Below are 17,364 nucleotides of genomic sequence, written 5' to 3' on the forward strand. Positions count from 1 at the left end.
CAGAGAGTAAGACAGCCCCACTGGACAGTGTTATAAGCAGTGGTAACACACACCTTTAAGCCCAGTAGCCACACTAGTTGCCATAAAAAACCAAATGGTTCATATCTCTAATCACAGTGGTGCATGCCTTTAATCCAGCCCTAGAGAGGATTATAAAATGGGAGGAGACAAATTCTCAGTCTCACTCTGACATTCCTGGAAGCAGGATCTCCATTTCGGACTGCGGTTGAGGTAAGAGTTAGTGGCTGGTTGCTTTGCTTTTCAGATCTTCAAGTTAAAGCCCAATTTCTCTGAGTTTTTATTGATCGTGATTGACAGCGGTGTATGTAGTGCACCCCCACATGGTCTACACTTTCTACCTCCGCTCGAGGAGCCTTAAGTCTGGTTATGGATCTAGAGCAACTATTTGTGGGGCTGGAGGGACATTTGTGTTGTCTTGCCTGACATCTCCTTCAAAGAAAGTCACTGCTAGTTTAAAAGATTAATTTCCCTTGTCAAAGGTATAAAAGGCAATATTTCAGGGGTGCGGTTACATATTCTGCTGAGAGTGGAGAGACTATTTCCTTGGATGAAATAAATCCTTGAAAATCTGAAGATTCGAAGTTCTCAGTCTCAGTAAATCTTTCCACACATCTCTATCACAAGTTACAGGATCCCATTTTTCACCAATTAATGTCCTTACTTTAACCACTGACACCCTCTGAAGCTAAGACTTAAATGTTCACTGTAATTCAGCCAGTCTTCTCACTGACTTCTCACAACTTGAGATCTGTGGCTGCTGGAGAGACGATTCTCTCTTCCAGGACACACATAGAAACCTTTAAACTGTTAACGCACATCTGGAGCTGGTCTTTGTTACCACTGAATTTATTGTTGTTCTTCACCATATTCTAAGATGAGAGAAGTTGATTGATTTTAGCATGGAACTCATTTTTTCCTTTGTCAATTTACCCAGAGATGCCAGGAGCAACTGACCAGAATCATTATTTCCCTTGCTTTTCCACAAATTATCAAAAGTTTCATAAACAGAGTCACTAAATCCATTGCCTGTTACAACTGGTGAATCAGGATAATCAAATGCATTTATTTCCTTAACTTCATAAAATAGTTCACCTACATGGGCTGTCACTGCTCCCTGAGCTCCTAGAAGGGGCTTCAGTAACTGTAGGAGTTGGCCAATTAGAAAGCCTGCTCCAGATACTTTAAAAAAAAAAATCTATCCTTATACTTCTGGTTCTCTAAAAACACTCCTGGCAAGAGTGTGGTAGTTGTTTGATCCACAAGACTGGATGTCTCAACTGGTCTTCAGTATACATCAAACTCCCGAAGAAATAGGCTCTACAGGACATTATTAGAAAGTTCCAGCTAGCTTGGAACTCATTGTGTATAGTTTAATGAATAGTATTCATATTGAACTTTTGAAACAAATTCTGGTAAATATTTTATTCTATATTATTGATTGGCTCATTATTCAAAGCATGACAGCTTTCTATACAAGAGTGACTTGCAAACAATTGTCTTCATATTTTCTTGTATTTGAAGAGACTGAAAGTGGTGGAAATTTTACACTGCTTACATGCTTTTGGATTGTTTTCTTTCATTCAATCACTATGAAATCAATAACAATCTTTTCTTGATATCATTCTATTTTAGAAATATTTTAACTATTTTAATTTCACTATTAATTTATTATTAAAAATAAATTTGTAAATTGAAAAAAAACAAAAAAAAAGAAATAGGCTCTAAAGCAAGTGAAAGAATGGACTTGCCAGTGAGAGCAGAAAAAAGAAAGCAAAGAGGGCAAGCTTCCTTCTTCCATGTCCTTCATATAGGCTGACAGCAGGAGGTGTGGCTTATATTAAAGGGGGAATCTTTCCACCTCAAAAGATCTGGATTAAAAGTGTATCTTCCCAGTTCACATAATTTAATGAAGAAAAATTCCCATACAGGTGTACATTTACGTTTTAGTGAGTTCCAGATGTAATCCAGTTGACAACATAAAATAGCCATCATAACAGAAGTATTGAAAAATGATAACGTGGCTCTTAAAAAAAAGTTACTGACATGGCTTGTGTTTCCCACTTGCAGTGTGTTCTCAAATTCCCAAATAACTTACTCAGACTAAACGGTGCCAACAATGTATCTCTAGCTTACCGTCTAACATTTGTCAAAGCTCAGAAGCTAAATGATGGAGTGAATGACGTGGTAACGGATAGACTAGGCACTACTTGTTCTTGTTTCTTTGTTTGATTTCATTTTTTATTATACTTCATATTTTTGTGGCTAAAACAGAAACTGAGAAATAGCAGAATGTGATACAGACAGCCATGGGACGGGGAGGCTGCTGGAGCTGTGCAAACCACCTGGCTGTGAGACAGGGGTTTGGCTCATGTTCATAGTAACCGGGCAACCAAGAGCAACTTGAACACTGTGTCGCACCTGCTACATGGGAAAATGTCTGCCCAGACACGGGGTATGGTAAAGACCAAGACAGGATTTTAGAAATGAATTTGGAATGGCTAGAGGTATAACAAATCATCCTTTCTCAGCCCCAAGTGACAACAAATGGGGTCTTTCCTCTGTTCTTACAGGTTGATCTGCTGACGTCCGTTAATGTATTACGTGATGACATATTACGTAAGGTAATATATAGATCAAAGCCTCTCTCGAAAGCCTTAACTATGTGATCCCAATTCTGCAACAAATGATGCCGACTGACAGTGTGAGTCTCTCGGAACAGAGCCTTAGACGATGTGACATCATCATTCTGCAGTAAGGGACATGCTGGTTGCCCACAGAGTTAGAAAGCACAGGTGGGGGAGTGAACATCTTTAACCCTGGCATTGAGGAATCAGAGGCTAGTGGATCTCTGTGATTCTGAGGTCAAACTAGTCCACATAGTGAATTCTAGGCCAGCCATGGCTACACAGTGAGACCCTCTCTAAAACAAAATGAGAAAACAGCCTTTGTGTGACATGACGCCATTACATCGCATGCTAACTTTAAAAATAAGCAACCCAATCAAACCGTTCAAGGCACCTGCTGTTTTTGTCAGTACAGGTTAATTTTAATACATTCCACTATGGCTAGAAACAAGTTATCGACAAAGGTTTTCTTTCTGCAAACTAGAAATCTTAGTTTTCAATAGAAATTTCTAAGAAACTTAGATAATTCTGGTAAATGCGTAGCATCTTAAATTTACTTCTGATATCTGCATAATTAACATTTAAGCTTAAATTTAAAGTTGTAAATATATGACCACAACGATGCTGAAAACTAATCACTGTTCCCTACGAAGAAGGTTCTTGAAGCTGTCAGTTCTCAAAGTCTGATTTGGTTTGTGCAGCAGTACTTTTTTGCTATAAGTCAAACTTACAAATGAAAATAGTGGGGTTTTTTTATAGTTTTGCCATGTTTATTTTAAATACCTATAAGTGACACTTTCCTTCAAGTTTTGTTTCCCATTTTAAATTTTAAGTTCTCTAAAGCAGTAGTTCTCAACCTGTGGGTCGTGACCCATTTGAAGATCGAATGGCCTTTCACAGGGTTGTCTAAGACCATCAGAAAACACAAATATTTCCGTTGCAATTTATTACAGCAGCAAAATTAAAGTTATGTAGCGGCAGCAGAACTAATTTTATGATTGGGGGACATCACAACATGAGGACTTATGTTAAAGGGCGGCAGCATTGGGAAGGCTGAGAGCCACTGCTGTAGAGAGAGGTAAGGACAGATGGCAGAGGCACAGTGGAGGTGTTGCCTGCTTGTGTCTCTTTACATACACATCTTCATGAAGTCTAAACTGTCAAATTCTGAGAGTGTTTCTGGTTTGTCTCCAACATTATATAGACACAAATGTGTATGTCAATAAAAAACATCAGCTGTGTTTTACAATGTGTGTCTTGGCTGGGGAAGCGTCATCCTATTAAGATTTACTCTTATAATCCATCACACATTAAGAGAGAGAAACTGTCATCATAACTCGAAATCTGCTCACTTAGAAATAAGAACTTGACCCAGCACTGGAGGGCCTCACAGACAGAAAGCCATAAGCCTTACCTCTGTTTCTGTTGAAGGTTCTTATGCTTTGTTTCCACATCATCCCCAGCTTTCTGTAATCCATCCTAGAGAAGGATATTTTAGTTGAGAAGAAGCATAGGGACACTGAATTGATGCAAACTGAGCTAACACCCTGTTACCTCTAGGCTCTGGAGCAGTAGGGACAGCTCATCTTCTCTAACGCAGTTCACACGGTAGGAACTCCACAGACACACAGTAATAGACTACAGTCCAGTACTTCCAGAATCCACACTAAGCCCACCTCTATTATTTTCTTTGCACACATTCTAAGATCCCTCTGCCTTCATTTTACTCCATATGTGGTAGAAGGGTTTTGACACAAACCCTTGAAACACATGAAAACTTGAGTAAGTTATTCAGTGCATATAGACCCTGACTTTTGTCTGAGGGAACAGGAATCCTGGAGTTTGCAGTCACTAAGGTATATTGGTGGTGGGGGGGGGGGCGGAGTAGTAATAACTTTTGTTAGTATTCCTCCTAATATGTCTCCTCCTTATCAAATTCTGAACACACAGTTCCCGAATGTTCCCTTTATAGGTTCCTCAGGTTTTTTTCTTTTTTAGAGTGTTCAAAAGTCATTCGAAAGTCTGTCTTTCTTTTAATCTGATACAGTGGCTTTCTCCCCACTTATCTCTAGTATGCTTCCATTCCCTCTAATTGAGGCTGCAAAAGAAGAGTTTGCTATTACTGTTCTCATAGATAAGAATAGGCTTTTATGGAGACTTGTTGGGAAGAGACATCAGTAGGAGACAGAGGGCAATGGAGGTGAATGGAATCAAAAGGCATTACATGCGTGCATGTAAATGTTACAAGGAGACTCGTTATCATATAAAACATGTACTAATAAATACTTTTTTAAAAAGAATTGATTGACATCCCTGCCTTTAATCGCAGCACTTGGGAGGCAGAGGCAGGCAGATCTCCATAGGTTTGGAGGCAGCCTGGTCTACAGAACTAGTTCTAGGACAGCCAGGGCTACACAAAGAAACCCTGTCTCAAAAAAACAAAAACACAAAACCCCAAAATAAACATTTAAAGAGCTTCACTCATGGCATATGACTGACGATACCTCTTGATGATGGCACTATCAGTGGCTGTATCACTGACAGAACACCACTTTCGCTATCTCTCAAGTTAGAGAGGGGGAGGCTGGGTTAAGTGCAAAGGATTTCATATTAAGCTGCTTGGGAGCTTGTAAGAGGTCAGCAGTTCAGGTTTCTCCACTTCGGTGTCTTCTCTACACTAGAGTAACAAGGACTCTTCAGAGCTACAAAGCAAGCTGGTAAAAAGACAACCTACCCTACCAGGCAGAGCACTCACCCAACACAGGGCGGAGGTACAAGGACAGGAGCAAGACCCTGGCCCATGAGACTCCATTTCTCTCGGCTCCCATATAGAGAACTCAAAGGGCACTGATGCTTTTAGAAACAACATTTTAAAAAGCTTAAAATACAATAAAATAAAAATAATATAGGTTTTTGTTCCTTAAAAATGAAAGCAAGAGAGGCTGGAGAGATGGCTCAGTGGTTAAGAGCATTGCCTGCTCTTCCAAAGATCCTGAGTTCAATTCCCGGCAACCACACGGTGGCTCACAACCACCTGTAATGAGGTCTGGTGCCCTCTTCTGGCCTGCAGACATACACACAGACAGAATATTGTATACATAATAAATAAATAAATGTTTTAAAAAATGAAAGCAAGAATGTAGAAATCTTGAGAAAGCCATGAGTTTGCTTTGCTTGGAGCTCTAGCACACAACAGCCTCTCTTCACCCCATCTGCATGACGAAACGGCTGGAGACTTTATTAGACAGATGCCTGGCTTGTAGAGTTAAGGCCACACCATTGCACAGATTTATTTAATCTGTAGAAGAGGTGATAGAGAAAGTTAAAGGCAGTGATTGCTCCTCCCATTCCTGTTCATCTCTTTACATGAAAGCAAATCCCTGCAGCGCCTCATGAATCACCACAGTGGATGCATTGCACCAAGGTTTTGGTCAAAGAAGACTTGCAGTGCATATCTTGCAGCAATATTCTTTTTTTTCTGTTAGCTGCAGTATGCTATAATTAATAATTATAGTTCTTTATAATGAGCCTTCCTCGTGAGCATATTACATGGATTACAGAGATTGTTTATGAACTCTGCAAGACGACTCACAAGAAAAGAGTGTTGTAAGCTGGAAGCACTGTGATTAATATTCATAATTATGATCTATGATTCCTAGCACTGGGAAGAAGGATTGCTTATTAGCCCTCTTCTTGCTTTCCCCATTTATCTGGGTCCATGGAGAGCTATAATTTGAATAGACATTTCTGAGGATGCTTCCTAGGCTAGACATTTGCCTGCTTTATATTATTTTTCTTTTTCTTGTATTGCTTTCCTTTTCAGTTTAAACAAATAGACGGTAAAGTTCTTTTGCCCTGCTCGAAATTCACCCCCAATTCTGTTCATTTTTGCTCACCTCAGCCTTCCCTCTTCTCTCCTGTCTCTGCGCCCCCCTCATCCGTTTACCTGTGCTAAAACTCCCATCATCTTTGGAACCTGTCTGTATTTGAGTTTAGAAAGTACGAGGTCAGAGACAAGGGTGCCCGGGGGAGGGGGGGAGAGATCAAGTGCTGTTCCTCGCCACTAGCTTTGTGTGTGTCGTGCCTTTTCAGAGGACGGAGAAATTCTGTTGGGCTGGTGTACTTTGACTTGCAGTTCTTTCAAGTTGAGTTCCGCTGGAAACGGAAGCACAACAGTTAGTTATAACACAGAGAGACTCTTCCAAGCCATCTCTAAGCACATGTTTTCTATACTTGTAACCATGACCACCATGGATGGCACAGAGACCACAACCTGAAAACCATGTGGTCCTCTCAGAGATCTTACTCATTTTAACTCTTCTATTTGAGGCAGATGAAAGATGCTGTTGTGGGTTTGAAGCCTGCTGAGCTGGGTTTGAATCCCAACCACCAACATAGAAAGCGGAGAGAGATTGCATGTTTATACAACCCCAACATTGTGGGGTAGAGACAAGCAGATCCAGAAAGCTCACTGGCCAGCAAGCCAAGTCCAAATGGAAGGGTGAATGTACTTCCCAAATAGAGGCAATGTTCATCTTTAACATAAGCTGACACAGCATCATAGCATCCAGAGTTTCTAATCAATTAATTCCTAATATGTTGGGAATTGTGCTGGCTGGCTTTATGTCAAAAAGGCACAAGCTATAGTTACCTGAGATGGGGGAAGCTCAATTGAGAAAATGCCTCTAGAGGATCAGCCTTCAATAAAGCCTTTAGGGTATTTTCTAAATCAGGGGATGATGTGGAAAAACTATTCCATTGTGAGCAGGACCATTCTGGTTTTCTGAGTTATATAAGAAAGCAATTTGAGCAACCCCTTGGAGCAAGCTGGTAAGCATGACTCACCAGAGCCTCTGCATCAGTTCCTGCCTATAGCTTTCTTCCCTAGTTGAGTTCCTGCCCTCACTGCTTTTGATGAAGAACTGTTACATGGAGAAGTGGAGGGAATAAACCCTTTCTTCCCAAAGTTGCATTTGGTGTTTCATCATAGCAATATTAGCTCTAACTAGTACAGGAATCATACTTAAGATACTAAATTATAGTTCAGTGTGATGGCTTAGCAGGTAAAGGTACCTGCCACAAACCTAAACAATCTGAATAGAATCTCCAGAACCTGCGTCATTGAAGGAAAGAACTGACTCCTAGAAGTTGTTCTCTGACCTACACACACACACACACAGACACATATACATATGTGTGCATACACACATACATACACACACGCATGCACACACAAGGGTTGGCAGGTAAATGTAAGAAGGATATTAAATTATATCATAATTAAACCAGAGATGGAGAGTGCACTTTAGGTTCTAGAGATAAGAGCTACATTTGACTGACAATCACAGTACCCCCAATACCCAGAGCAGGCTTTTCCTGAGAATGGGTGCTCAATTAACATTTGCTAAGTGGATGAACTCTAGTGATTTGGACATAGAAATCCATGTACCCATTTTTGCTGCCTCTTCTGCCTCTTTAGCTTCAGTTTTAAACTTCCCTTTGAAAGAAGATGTAGCATACCGGTACTTTCTGGAAAGAGGAAAAGAACATGATCAAGTCAGATTAGCATTTCAAAGTACATTAATAAGAGAATATTCTTTAGTAAGACTATATACTCCAGAGATGAGCAGTTGTTAAGAAAGAAATGTTCATTGAGCAAGTTCCACCCAGCTGGTGCATTAGCAGACTTTATATCTATGAAAACTCACTTGCCTTTTAATGCGTGGTAATTTTACTTCAGGAAACTACAAGTCAAGAATGAGATAAAAAAAAATCTCTTCCCACACATGTGTTCACTTATACATGTAAAACAGAAGAACTCTCAAAAAGGAAAGACAAGATCACCCAGCTGCTCCATTGTCAAAGTTTCTGGTTAATATACACAGCCCTCACTCGGATCATCACTGACACTTGAGAAATGGCTTCTCCCAGTTCCCAAGCAATTATCTCTGCCTGACGTGCTCAGAAAAACACATAAAAGGTCATTTGACCTACTAAAAGTCTAACTTTCTTCTGTATTTATGAAGTAGCCTATTTTTAAGTTCAATTGTTTCAGAACAGCAAGCTGATTCTAGAATAATCAAGGAAAAAGAAATTGATATATATACCTATGAACCTATGAAGTCAAGGAAAGCAAAATCAGAGTGGGGGCACCTTCCCAACAGCTGTTGATCAAAGAAGCTCCTCAGCAGAATATAGGCATTTGCTCCTGCCATTGATTGACCACAAGAACAAGCTTCTAAGACCCTGGTGTTAAAGATGGCACATGCTTTAGTCATGGGACATTGAGAAAGCAAGCTGGAACTGTTCTGGAAGCTTCCTCCCTGCTGGCTAGCCTTGAATGTGCTGGAAGGGGCTAAGCAGGCCTCTTGGAAGAATTATCATCAATAGTCACACAGCTGTGGACTCAAGCCAGGCAAGATGAGCCCACTTGTGCAATAGTGGCGAGTCTGTTAGGGGAGTGACTAGCTGCTTTCTTACTGGGCTTGGTGACTGCTCCATGGGACAGAATTCACATCCAGTAGCATAAACCTGGCCGAAAGCCTACAGCTTGGGGCAGTGATCGGCCCTAATGGGAAAGCTGTTGTTGTTATTTTGCTAAATGATCACGAAGCGCCTGTCAAACTGTCTTCTAAATAGCTATGTTTATGCTCACAGGATAGTGATACTGTCTGCTTTGGCCAGAGAAGCTTTTCTGCAGTGGTCAGCAGAGACTGCAGAAACTCATAGCTTGTCAAAGCACAGAGAATAAATAACTCTGAGTGACAAGACACAAATAGCCCATCTATGACACTATCTCCAAGACTCAGGGAACAGTGCAGAGAAATCAGAAAGACTGTTAAGTACAAAAGAAGCTGGGTGGAGGAAAAGCACGCGGCTACCTTCTGAGCATGGCACGGCTGCTGCGCTCTTGAATGCAAGCAGCTGTGCGTAATTGCTAAGATCTGCACAAGATCCTATTGTGGAAGTAGGAGGGGCTCACGGGGATACACCCCTCTTTGAGGATTTCTACCCAGTTAAGAGGTGATAGAGCTGGATAGTTGTCAATGTTGACATGAGTCATGGTCCTTTGAAAGAGGGAACTTCAACGGAGAAAAATCCTCCTTCAGAATGGCCTAGGAGCATGGCTGCACTATACATTCTAGTTAGTGATTGATGTGGGAGGGCCCAGCACACTGTGGGTGGGGCCACCCCGGGCAGTGCTCTGGTTAATGTAAGAAAGCAAGCTGAGTAAGACAGTAAACAGCCTTCCTCCCTGGCCTCTGCTTCAGTTCCTGCCTCCAGGTTCCTGCACCGACTTCCCTTCATGGTGCACTGGAAGTATGACATGAAACAAACCCTTTCTTCCCCACGGTCACGCTGTTTATCATGGCAATAGCGGAGAAAACTAGAACAAAAAAATCTGTTTTCATCAATGGGACAAACAAGTTCTCACCCATGGTCCTGTAAACAACCCTAATGAAATTCACTCACACACAGACGCATGCACACACGTATGCACACATGCACGTACACAGACACAAAGGTAAGGCGAATTGCTTGGGAGGAGAAAGGGGATTAACAGAGGGCAAGAGAAAGCAATAAAGATTGGAATAAATCACGTTCATGTATGAAGATGTCATAATGAAATCCATTGCATTACAAATAACACATGCTAATAAAAAAAACTCAAGAAGAAAAACTTTGTGTAATAGGTCACCTTGATGTGGCTAAAGTTACAGGCATTTAGAGAGAATCCTTGGAACCTGACTCTTATATTTTGGTTTGAATCATCATAGAAGGAAACAGTCTAACATAGTGAGGCTTGAGAAAGCCCGGAGCACTACAGGTCTCACTCCATGCTTTTGCTTTGTACTGCCATTGACTCGGGAGCTCACCAGTCACTCAACATCTCGCTTACAAAGGCGTGTGACAACTAATTGTAAGTGTCAGCATGACTGCACTATGAGCTGCCCAGGGAGCTGGTAAAGGGTCCTTCTGAGTGGATCTGGGAATGTGTTCTTGGAGGACATGCCCATCTGAAGGGTAAGCCAGCAAGGACAATCATTGTTTGTCTTTGCCTTAAGCGTGCATTGCACTAAGTGTGCATTGTCCCAAGTGTGTACCAGGTGGTCAACCTATAGCCCACGGACCAGACTGAGAGCCACTGGCTTCTTCCAAGACAGCCTCACATCTATGTCACCATTTTTGAGAGTTTTTAAATTAAAGGGAAAAAAAGAATATGTACTTACTAACATGCTTCCTACAGAAGGAGGCTAACAACCTGTTGGCAACACTCAATAAATTATGGTCTCATCTAGAAAGGCTTTTATAGATTCTGACTTTTAAAAGTTTTTTTTTTTAAGATTTGTTTTTATTTTTATTTACTGGTATGTGCCCCTGTATATGTCGCATGTCTGTGGGTGCCTGCAGAGACCCAAAGAGGATATCAGATTTCTGGAAGTTAGTTAACTTGTTGTGAGCCTCCCACCAAGGGTGGTAGGTAGGAGCTGAAGTCCGGTCCTCTGGAACGGCAGCTATGTCCCACTGAGCAGACTCTCCAGTCCTATACACGAACTTTAAACAATGTAAGAAATAATGCAAATTCTTCAGGTGATTGCTGATACAAACAGGTCATAACACAATTAAATGGCTGGAAGCTGAAGTCTGTTTACAGTTTATTGATGATTATCTTCCATTATCGAAACAGATGCAGTCCAGACACAGGACGCAGCAGCTTCATGATCAAATGCTGAACTGGCCTTCCTGGAGTCTTTCTGCCTTGGTCCAGGTCAGTCTGTACCCCTTATAGGAGTGGAAAGTTGAGTCAGCCACATTTGCAGCAGCTGAATAACCGCAAAGGTATAAAAGCTATCATGCTATCAATGGTAGCTCAGGGCCGTTACAGGAAGTGAAATTTTAACACATCTAAAAGAACTTAAAGCAATCATCTTTGTTTATGTTTATATATATAAACATTGTATATGTTCACAGTATGTGTTTTTATAGTCTAAACTCTCTAGTGTGTGTTTTAGAGAAGATTGCTTTCCTTTTCATAATGTGGAAAAACTTGTAAAATTTGATGCGTGACTAACAGGAAAAAGCAAATATTTTAAAAGTAACTAAATGCTCGGATGGTGTGCTTGCTAGCTTTATTGTCACCTTGACACAAGGTAGTCATCTGAGGGGGGAATCTTCAGGAAGAAAATGTCTCCTGAAGATTGGGCAAGTTGGCCTGTAGGCATTTGCTCAATTAGTGGCTGCTCAACCCATGGTGAGTGGTTCCACGGTGCCAACCTTGGGTTAGTAATCCTGGGTACTGCAAGAAAGCAGGCTGAGCAAGTCATGAAGAGCTAGCAGTAACAGCACCTCTCCATGGCTTCTGCATCAGTTCCTGCCTCCAGGTTCCTACCCTGCTTGAGTTCCTGTCCTGACTTCACCCAGTGATGGATGGTTACCTGGATTTCTAAATGAAACAATCCCTGTCCTCCCCAACTTGCTTTTGGTCATGGTGTGTTTTCTTAGCGACAGAAACTCAAGACAGACTGGCTGTGTGACTCAGTAAGAGAATGCTTACTTAGAACAACCAAAGACCTGGGATCTTGCTCTAGCACAACCAAAACAAAAGACACAGCAACAGCAAAAACAAATGCCATCCCGTACGCTTCCACTGCAATGGTTCAGTTGGCATTTATTCTAAGATCTAACTTTGTAGCTCTCGTTGCTAACTTCCATGTCCACTTTGAGAGAAGCTAAGATTGGCCACTGAGAAGAAACACCTCTAAAATCTAAGGTGAAGTTCTAATCAGTCTGTTCCTTTGATTTTCTTTTACACTTATATAGCTCATTCAAATTATAACCTCGGTGTAGTGCAAATTAGTCTCTACTACACTCAGTGAACAGCAAACCTAAGTTTGGAGGCATACAATTATTGGTGACCATATCCTGAAATTATCATTTGTTTTTAAAAATCATGTTCTAATCATATACTTTATCAGGTTTGAATCATTCATTTTAGGTTAAATTAAATTTTAGAATAAAAATGAAATTAAGGGGATATTGTTTAAACAATGAAGCAATTTTTCAAAGAATGTGAATTAAGCTATTCAAGCATTTTTTTTGTATGAACTAAAGGTGGCACTAGAGGTGTCAACTCTGCATTACTGCTCAATTTACAATAATAGGCTGAAAATTGAGTGAAATAATCCCAGACGATCTGCATGCTGGTCTACAACTTCAACTTTCGAATTGTTTGAGACAATTTAAACACACTCTGTGTGTGCATCTCTAAAATATTAAAGTAGCAAAACTGATCGATCTCATAAACACAAAAATAAGTGCTCAAATCTCCGCTGCAGAAATGGAAGCCTCCAGCATGCTGGTACTTCTTTACGCATCCCTCCACTCCCTGCTAATGAAACCTCAGAGGAAAAGAGATGGAGTAAAGCATCCACTGGAGAAGGAATGGACTTCCCTAGCTCTTCGTTTCTTAGTCCTTCATCTGAGGCCACAGAATGAGTATAGGCCCTGGGCCAGGCCTCTTAGCTCAGTGGCTAGAGTTGTCTAACCTCTACCTATCTGCCTGCCCCTCAAGGGTGAGGTGAAGGCAAGGCAGCTGTAAGGGCTCCCTTGACTTGATTCTTCGAATATCTTCGTAAAAAGCAGTAATGGGGAAAGGTCAGATATGCATCCCTTCACTGTGGAAACAGCCCAATGGCATCATGTTCGACTAGCTCTGTCTTCTGCTCAGGCATCCCAGGTCTGTCTCCCAGAATTGTATCAACTGCATGGCAGCCTTCCATGTTTGCATCCAGCAGCATGTTCTCCCCTCCATCCTCAGGCCTACCAATGGTCTTGTCCAGAGAGCTATTTTCCATGAAAGAGATGTAATGGAGTGGCATGTGTCACACTAAAAGGATCTGATTCTGGATGTCTTTCTACAGTCATGGTTGACTGGAGCTATGACTGTCATGTTCTACAGCTAAGTTCCATAACCTCATTTAGCAACCATATCATCCTATGAAATAAAACCAACACTCTGGGGCAATTACAGTACCTAATCACTTGTTCATGTAAATCACTATCAGTTTTATGTTTACATACAGTTTTAAAAATCTAAAGGCTGGTCTATCAGTTATTTACCTCATATTTGCTCCCTGAACTTCATCTCTTCACACCTTGTTTCTGGCACTGCTTCTATGATCTGTCTCCACTAGAGCAGGGTCAACTATGAATTTGAGAAGCATTCACATGAGCTGGCGAGATGGTTCAGTGGTTAAGAGTAGTGGTTATTCTTCCAGAAGGTCCTGAAGTCAATTCCCAGCAATCATATGGTGGCTCACAACCATCTACTGTAACATGAGCAGGGCCAGGTTTGTTGGGGTTTCTGCCCTGCCCAGTTCCCACAGCTGGCAATCCCCAAAAAAAATCACACAGAGATCTCTATATGTTATAAAACTGGTTGGCCCATTAGCTCTGGCTTCTTATTAGCTCTTCTAGCTTATATTAACCCATTGTTCTTATCTATGTTAGCCACATGGTTCAGTACCTTTCTCAGCAAGGCAGCTCACATCTTGCTTCTTTGGAGTCTGGGCAGGAGTGGGAGGAATCAACTTCCACCTTCCCAGAATTTTCCTGTTCTCATTGCATCATTTTTAGTTCCTGTCTGGTTTTCCTGCCTATACTTCCTGTCTGGCCAATCAGCGTTTATTTAAAACATAATTGACAGAATACAGACAATTCTCCCACACCAATCTACAATCAGATCTGGTGAAAATACTGGCGAGATTATGTTGAAGGAAAGAGGCTTGTGACACCAGCACATAAGAATGTGTGACTGTCACTTCAGAAGGTGAGTGCAAACATATACATAAGAACCACAATTGGTCAACAAAAGTAATTCAGATTATAAAAGTTTGCTTACTCAAATTACTCAGAAAATGGAAACAAATCCACTTTCAAATGGTTTGAACATTTTTCTTAACCAAACTCACTAAAAGGAATAATTTGAAAAGAGTAGCTGATTGATCCAGGAGACCCTTGGTACCTCCCACAAGAATGAGACTGATGGAAAGGAAACATGTCTGATATTTACTAGGGAATGAACAGCCTGACACGGTCTCACTCTGTGCACACTTTACTTTTAAAAGATGATCTTCAGTATAAACAGATATCAAAATTAAAGCTCGTGAGAAATCCATTGCTGTTTAATGAGGGCACAGAATCAAAGTGGTCTGTACTTTTTAAATTACATCTCTACGAGGAATTTGAAAGCCCCAGGCTAGACGCTGACTTTTCAAGACACCATGACAACATAATAGATGGTGAAGGTCTTTTATCAAAAGTTAATGTGATGTAGGTGAAGGAGCAACAAATTTGGACTGATTTAAAAAAAAAAAAAACAGAGTCAGAAGATTTGCGCTTTGTGCAGATCTCTAACACCGATGATGATTTCAACCAAACAAAACCCCAAAGAAGCACTGCAGAAAATAAAATAGTTAAAAATGTATATATTTACCCAGTATACAAGCACTGTTTCTCCCAGTGGATGGCAAGCTCCTTAAGTGAGAATTATTCCTCTTTGTTACCACCCCAGTCTGACCCACGATTATGCTAATCTCTTGTACGAATTAATGAACACCCAGAAAACACAGCAAAAGAAAAGACCAATGTTACTGCATGAAGAGTTGAGCAAGACTGATTCTATATCATGAAAAGTCAAGTTAACTTTTACATTAAAGTATATCAAATAAGGAGCTGGAGAAATAACTAAGCATCTCTGGTTCAATTCCTAGTACTCCAACTTTAGTTCCATTGATCCAAGGCCCTCTTATGACCTCAGTGGATCCTGCGGGCAAGTAGTACATAGACATACATGAGGGCAAAAATACCCATGCACATAAAATAATAAAATAAAAATAACAAAAATAAGACTATATATATATATATATATATATATGTACATATATATGTGATAAATGGACCAGGTATTTTATATCTGCTCATTCTATATGAATACCATGCATAAATGATAGAGATACTGTGTTATAGTCTGGAGACTGTGTCATCAGCCATAGTGTACAGGCAACATCATGACACTTGTGTCACCATTAAGTGGTAAAAATCCTATGGTAACACTATCATATAAGCTCATCCTGAAGAACATTATTATATGTAACGATACTGCATGAAGCCTAATCGTTCAAATATGCTATGCAAACAGAAAACACATCCAACTGTGTTCTCGGCATGGAAACCATCACAACTAACACCCTAGAGTGAAAAAGTAATTCCTATTAAGGGTCCTTATCAAACTTAGTGTGCTTCCCTGCAGTGTTTAGTCTTTCCTGAGAGCACTGTGAAATACCTACCACCAGTCGCTGTCTTCCTCTTGAGAATGTGAGGAGTTCTATCAATTGTACATGTAAAATCCCCAAGAAAATAATAAAAAAGAAGCATGTTACCTGGGTTTGTAGAGGGAGTAACATAAGTGCTTTGTCTGAACTCTTTTGGCTTGAATAAATATTCTCATTCGAGGATCAAAATACAGAACAGCTGTGTAGGCCCGGAAAGACCGTCTCTCTGGAAGTCTGAAATAGAGAATGCCAAAGGTCACAGAGTAGAAGGGACACTTCTCTCCAAAAAGGAAAAATAATCAAATGTTCTCCTACTAAGCTCTGTCTTGGTTATTCTTCTGTTGTGATAAAAACACTATGACCAAGGCAACTTACATAAGGAAGAGGTTACAGAGGGATAAGGGCCCACTATAGCAGGGCAGCATGGCACCAAGCAGCAGACGGGTTGGCTGGAGTAGCAGATAAGATCTTACATCTCAATACCACAAACAGAAAACAGAGAGAGAGAGAGCTAACTGGGAAATGCCTGGGCTTTTGAAACCTCAAAGTTCACAGTCCCAATGACACAGCTCCTCCAAAAAGGCCACACCTCCTTCTTCTTTTCAAACAGCTCTACCAACTGGGCACAGCATATTCAAACACATGAGTCTATGGGTTCATTCTCATTCATATAACCTGTATGTTCTCAGAAACTTTGTTCTAGAACTAATGATGCTGCCAACAGAACCAAATCTTAAAACACTGCATTAAGTCTCTAAACAGAGGGCAAACATAGATAACATGCTTTGTTTAGAACTAAAATTTGTTGGCAACTAATCAATTCTAAGATGGAAAATATACTTTACATTAACTGGCCCTGCCAGTGACCCAGAAGAACAAAGTCAAGCAAATGTAATATTCCTGCTCAAACATAAGACTCATGCGAACAGAGACGCGCAGAGGCGGAGCAGCGCGGCGGCCAGACGCGGCGGCGGAGCGGCGCGGCGGCCAGACGCGGCGGCGGAGCGGCGCGGCGGCCAGACGCGGCGGCGGAGCGGCGCGGCGGCCAGACGCGGCGGCGGAGCGGCGCGGCGGCCAGACGCGGCGGCGGAGCGGCGCGGCGGCCAGACGCGGCGGCGGAGCGGCGCGGCGGCCAGACGCGGCGGAGCGGCGCGGCGGCCAGACAGGAAGAGGCTTTCGGGGACCAGCGCAGCTGCAGACCCAAGCGGCAGGGACAGGCGTGCAATAAGGAGAGCAGTTCGCCCTACTACAATTGAATCAAAGAGGTAGGCTTTTGGTGGGCCAGGTCACTGGCACAAGGGGAGCCTGGTCCTGTCCTGAAGATCCTTCGGAGGGGTGAGAGGGTTCTTGGCCTGCAGCAGGAACCACGAAAGAGAGTGAGGGCA

At 41.5% G+C, this 17,364-nt stretch overlaps 1 protein-coding gene across 1 annotated transcript in view; it reads right to left on the reverse strand.

The window, feature by feature from the left end:
• Morc1 (MORC family CW-type zinc finger 1) overlaps positions 1–17,364 on the reverse strand; it is a 308,590-nt gene that overhangs the window by 117,393 nt on the left and 173,833 nt on the right. Inside the window, exons 10-13 of the mRNA XM_041673094.1 lie at positions 16,088–16,213; positions 8,095–8,174; positions 6,730–6,800; positions 4,060–4,124 (exon numbers count right to left, since the gene is read on the reverse strand). Coding sequence (XP_041529028.1) covers positions 4,060–4,124; positions 6,730–6,800; positions 8,095–8,174; positions 16,088–16,213 — 342 coding nt within the window. The remainder of the gene's footprint in view (positions 1–4,059; positions 4,125–6,729; positions 6,801–8,094; positions 8,175–16,087; positions 16,214–17,364) is intronic.

Source organism: Microtus oregoni, unplaced genomic scaffold (assembly GCF_018167655.1).
Source record: "Microtus oregoni isolate MIOR12 unplaced genomic scaffold, Mior012 000023F_ref0000262, whole genome shotgun sequence".
Lineage (NCBI taxonomy): Eukaryota > Metazoa > Chordata > Mammalia > Rodentia > Cricetidae > Microtus > Microtus oregoni.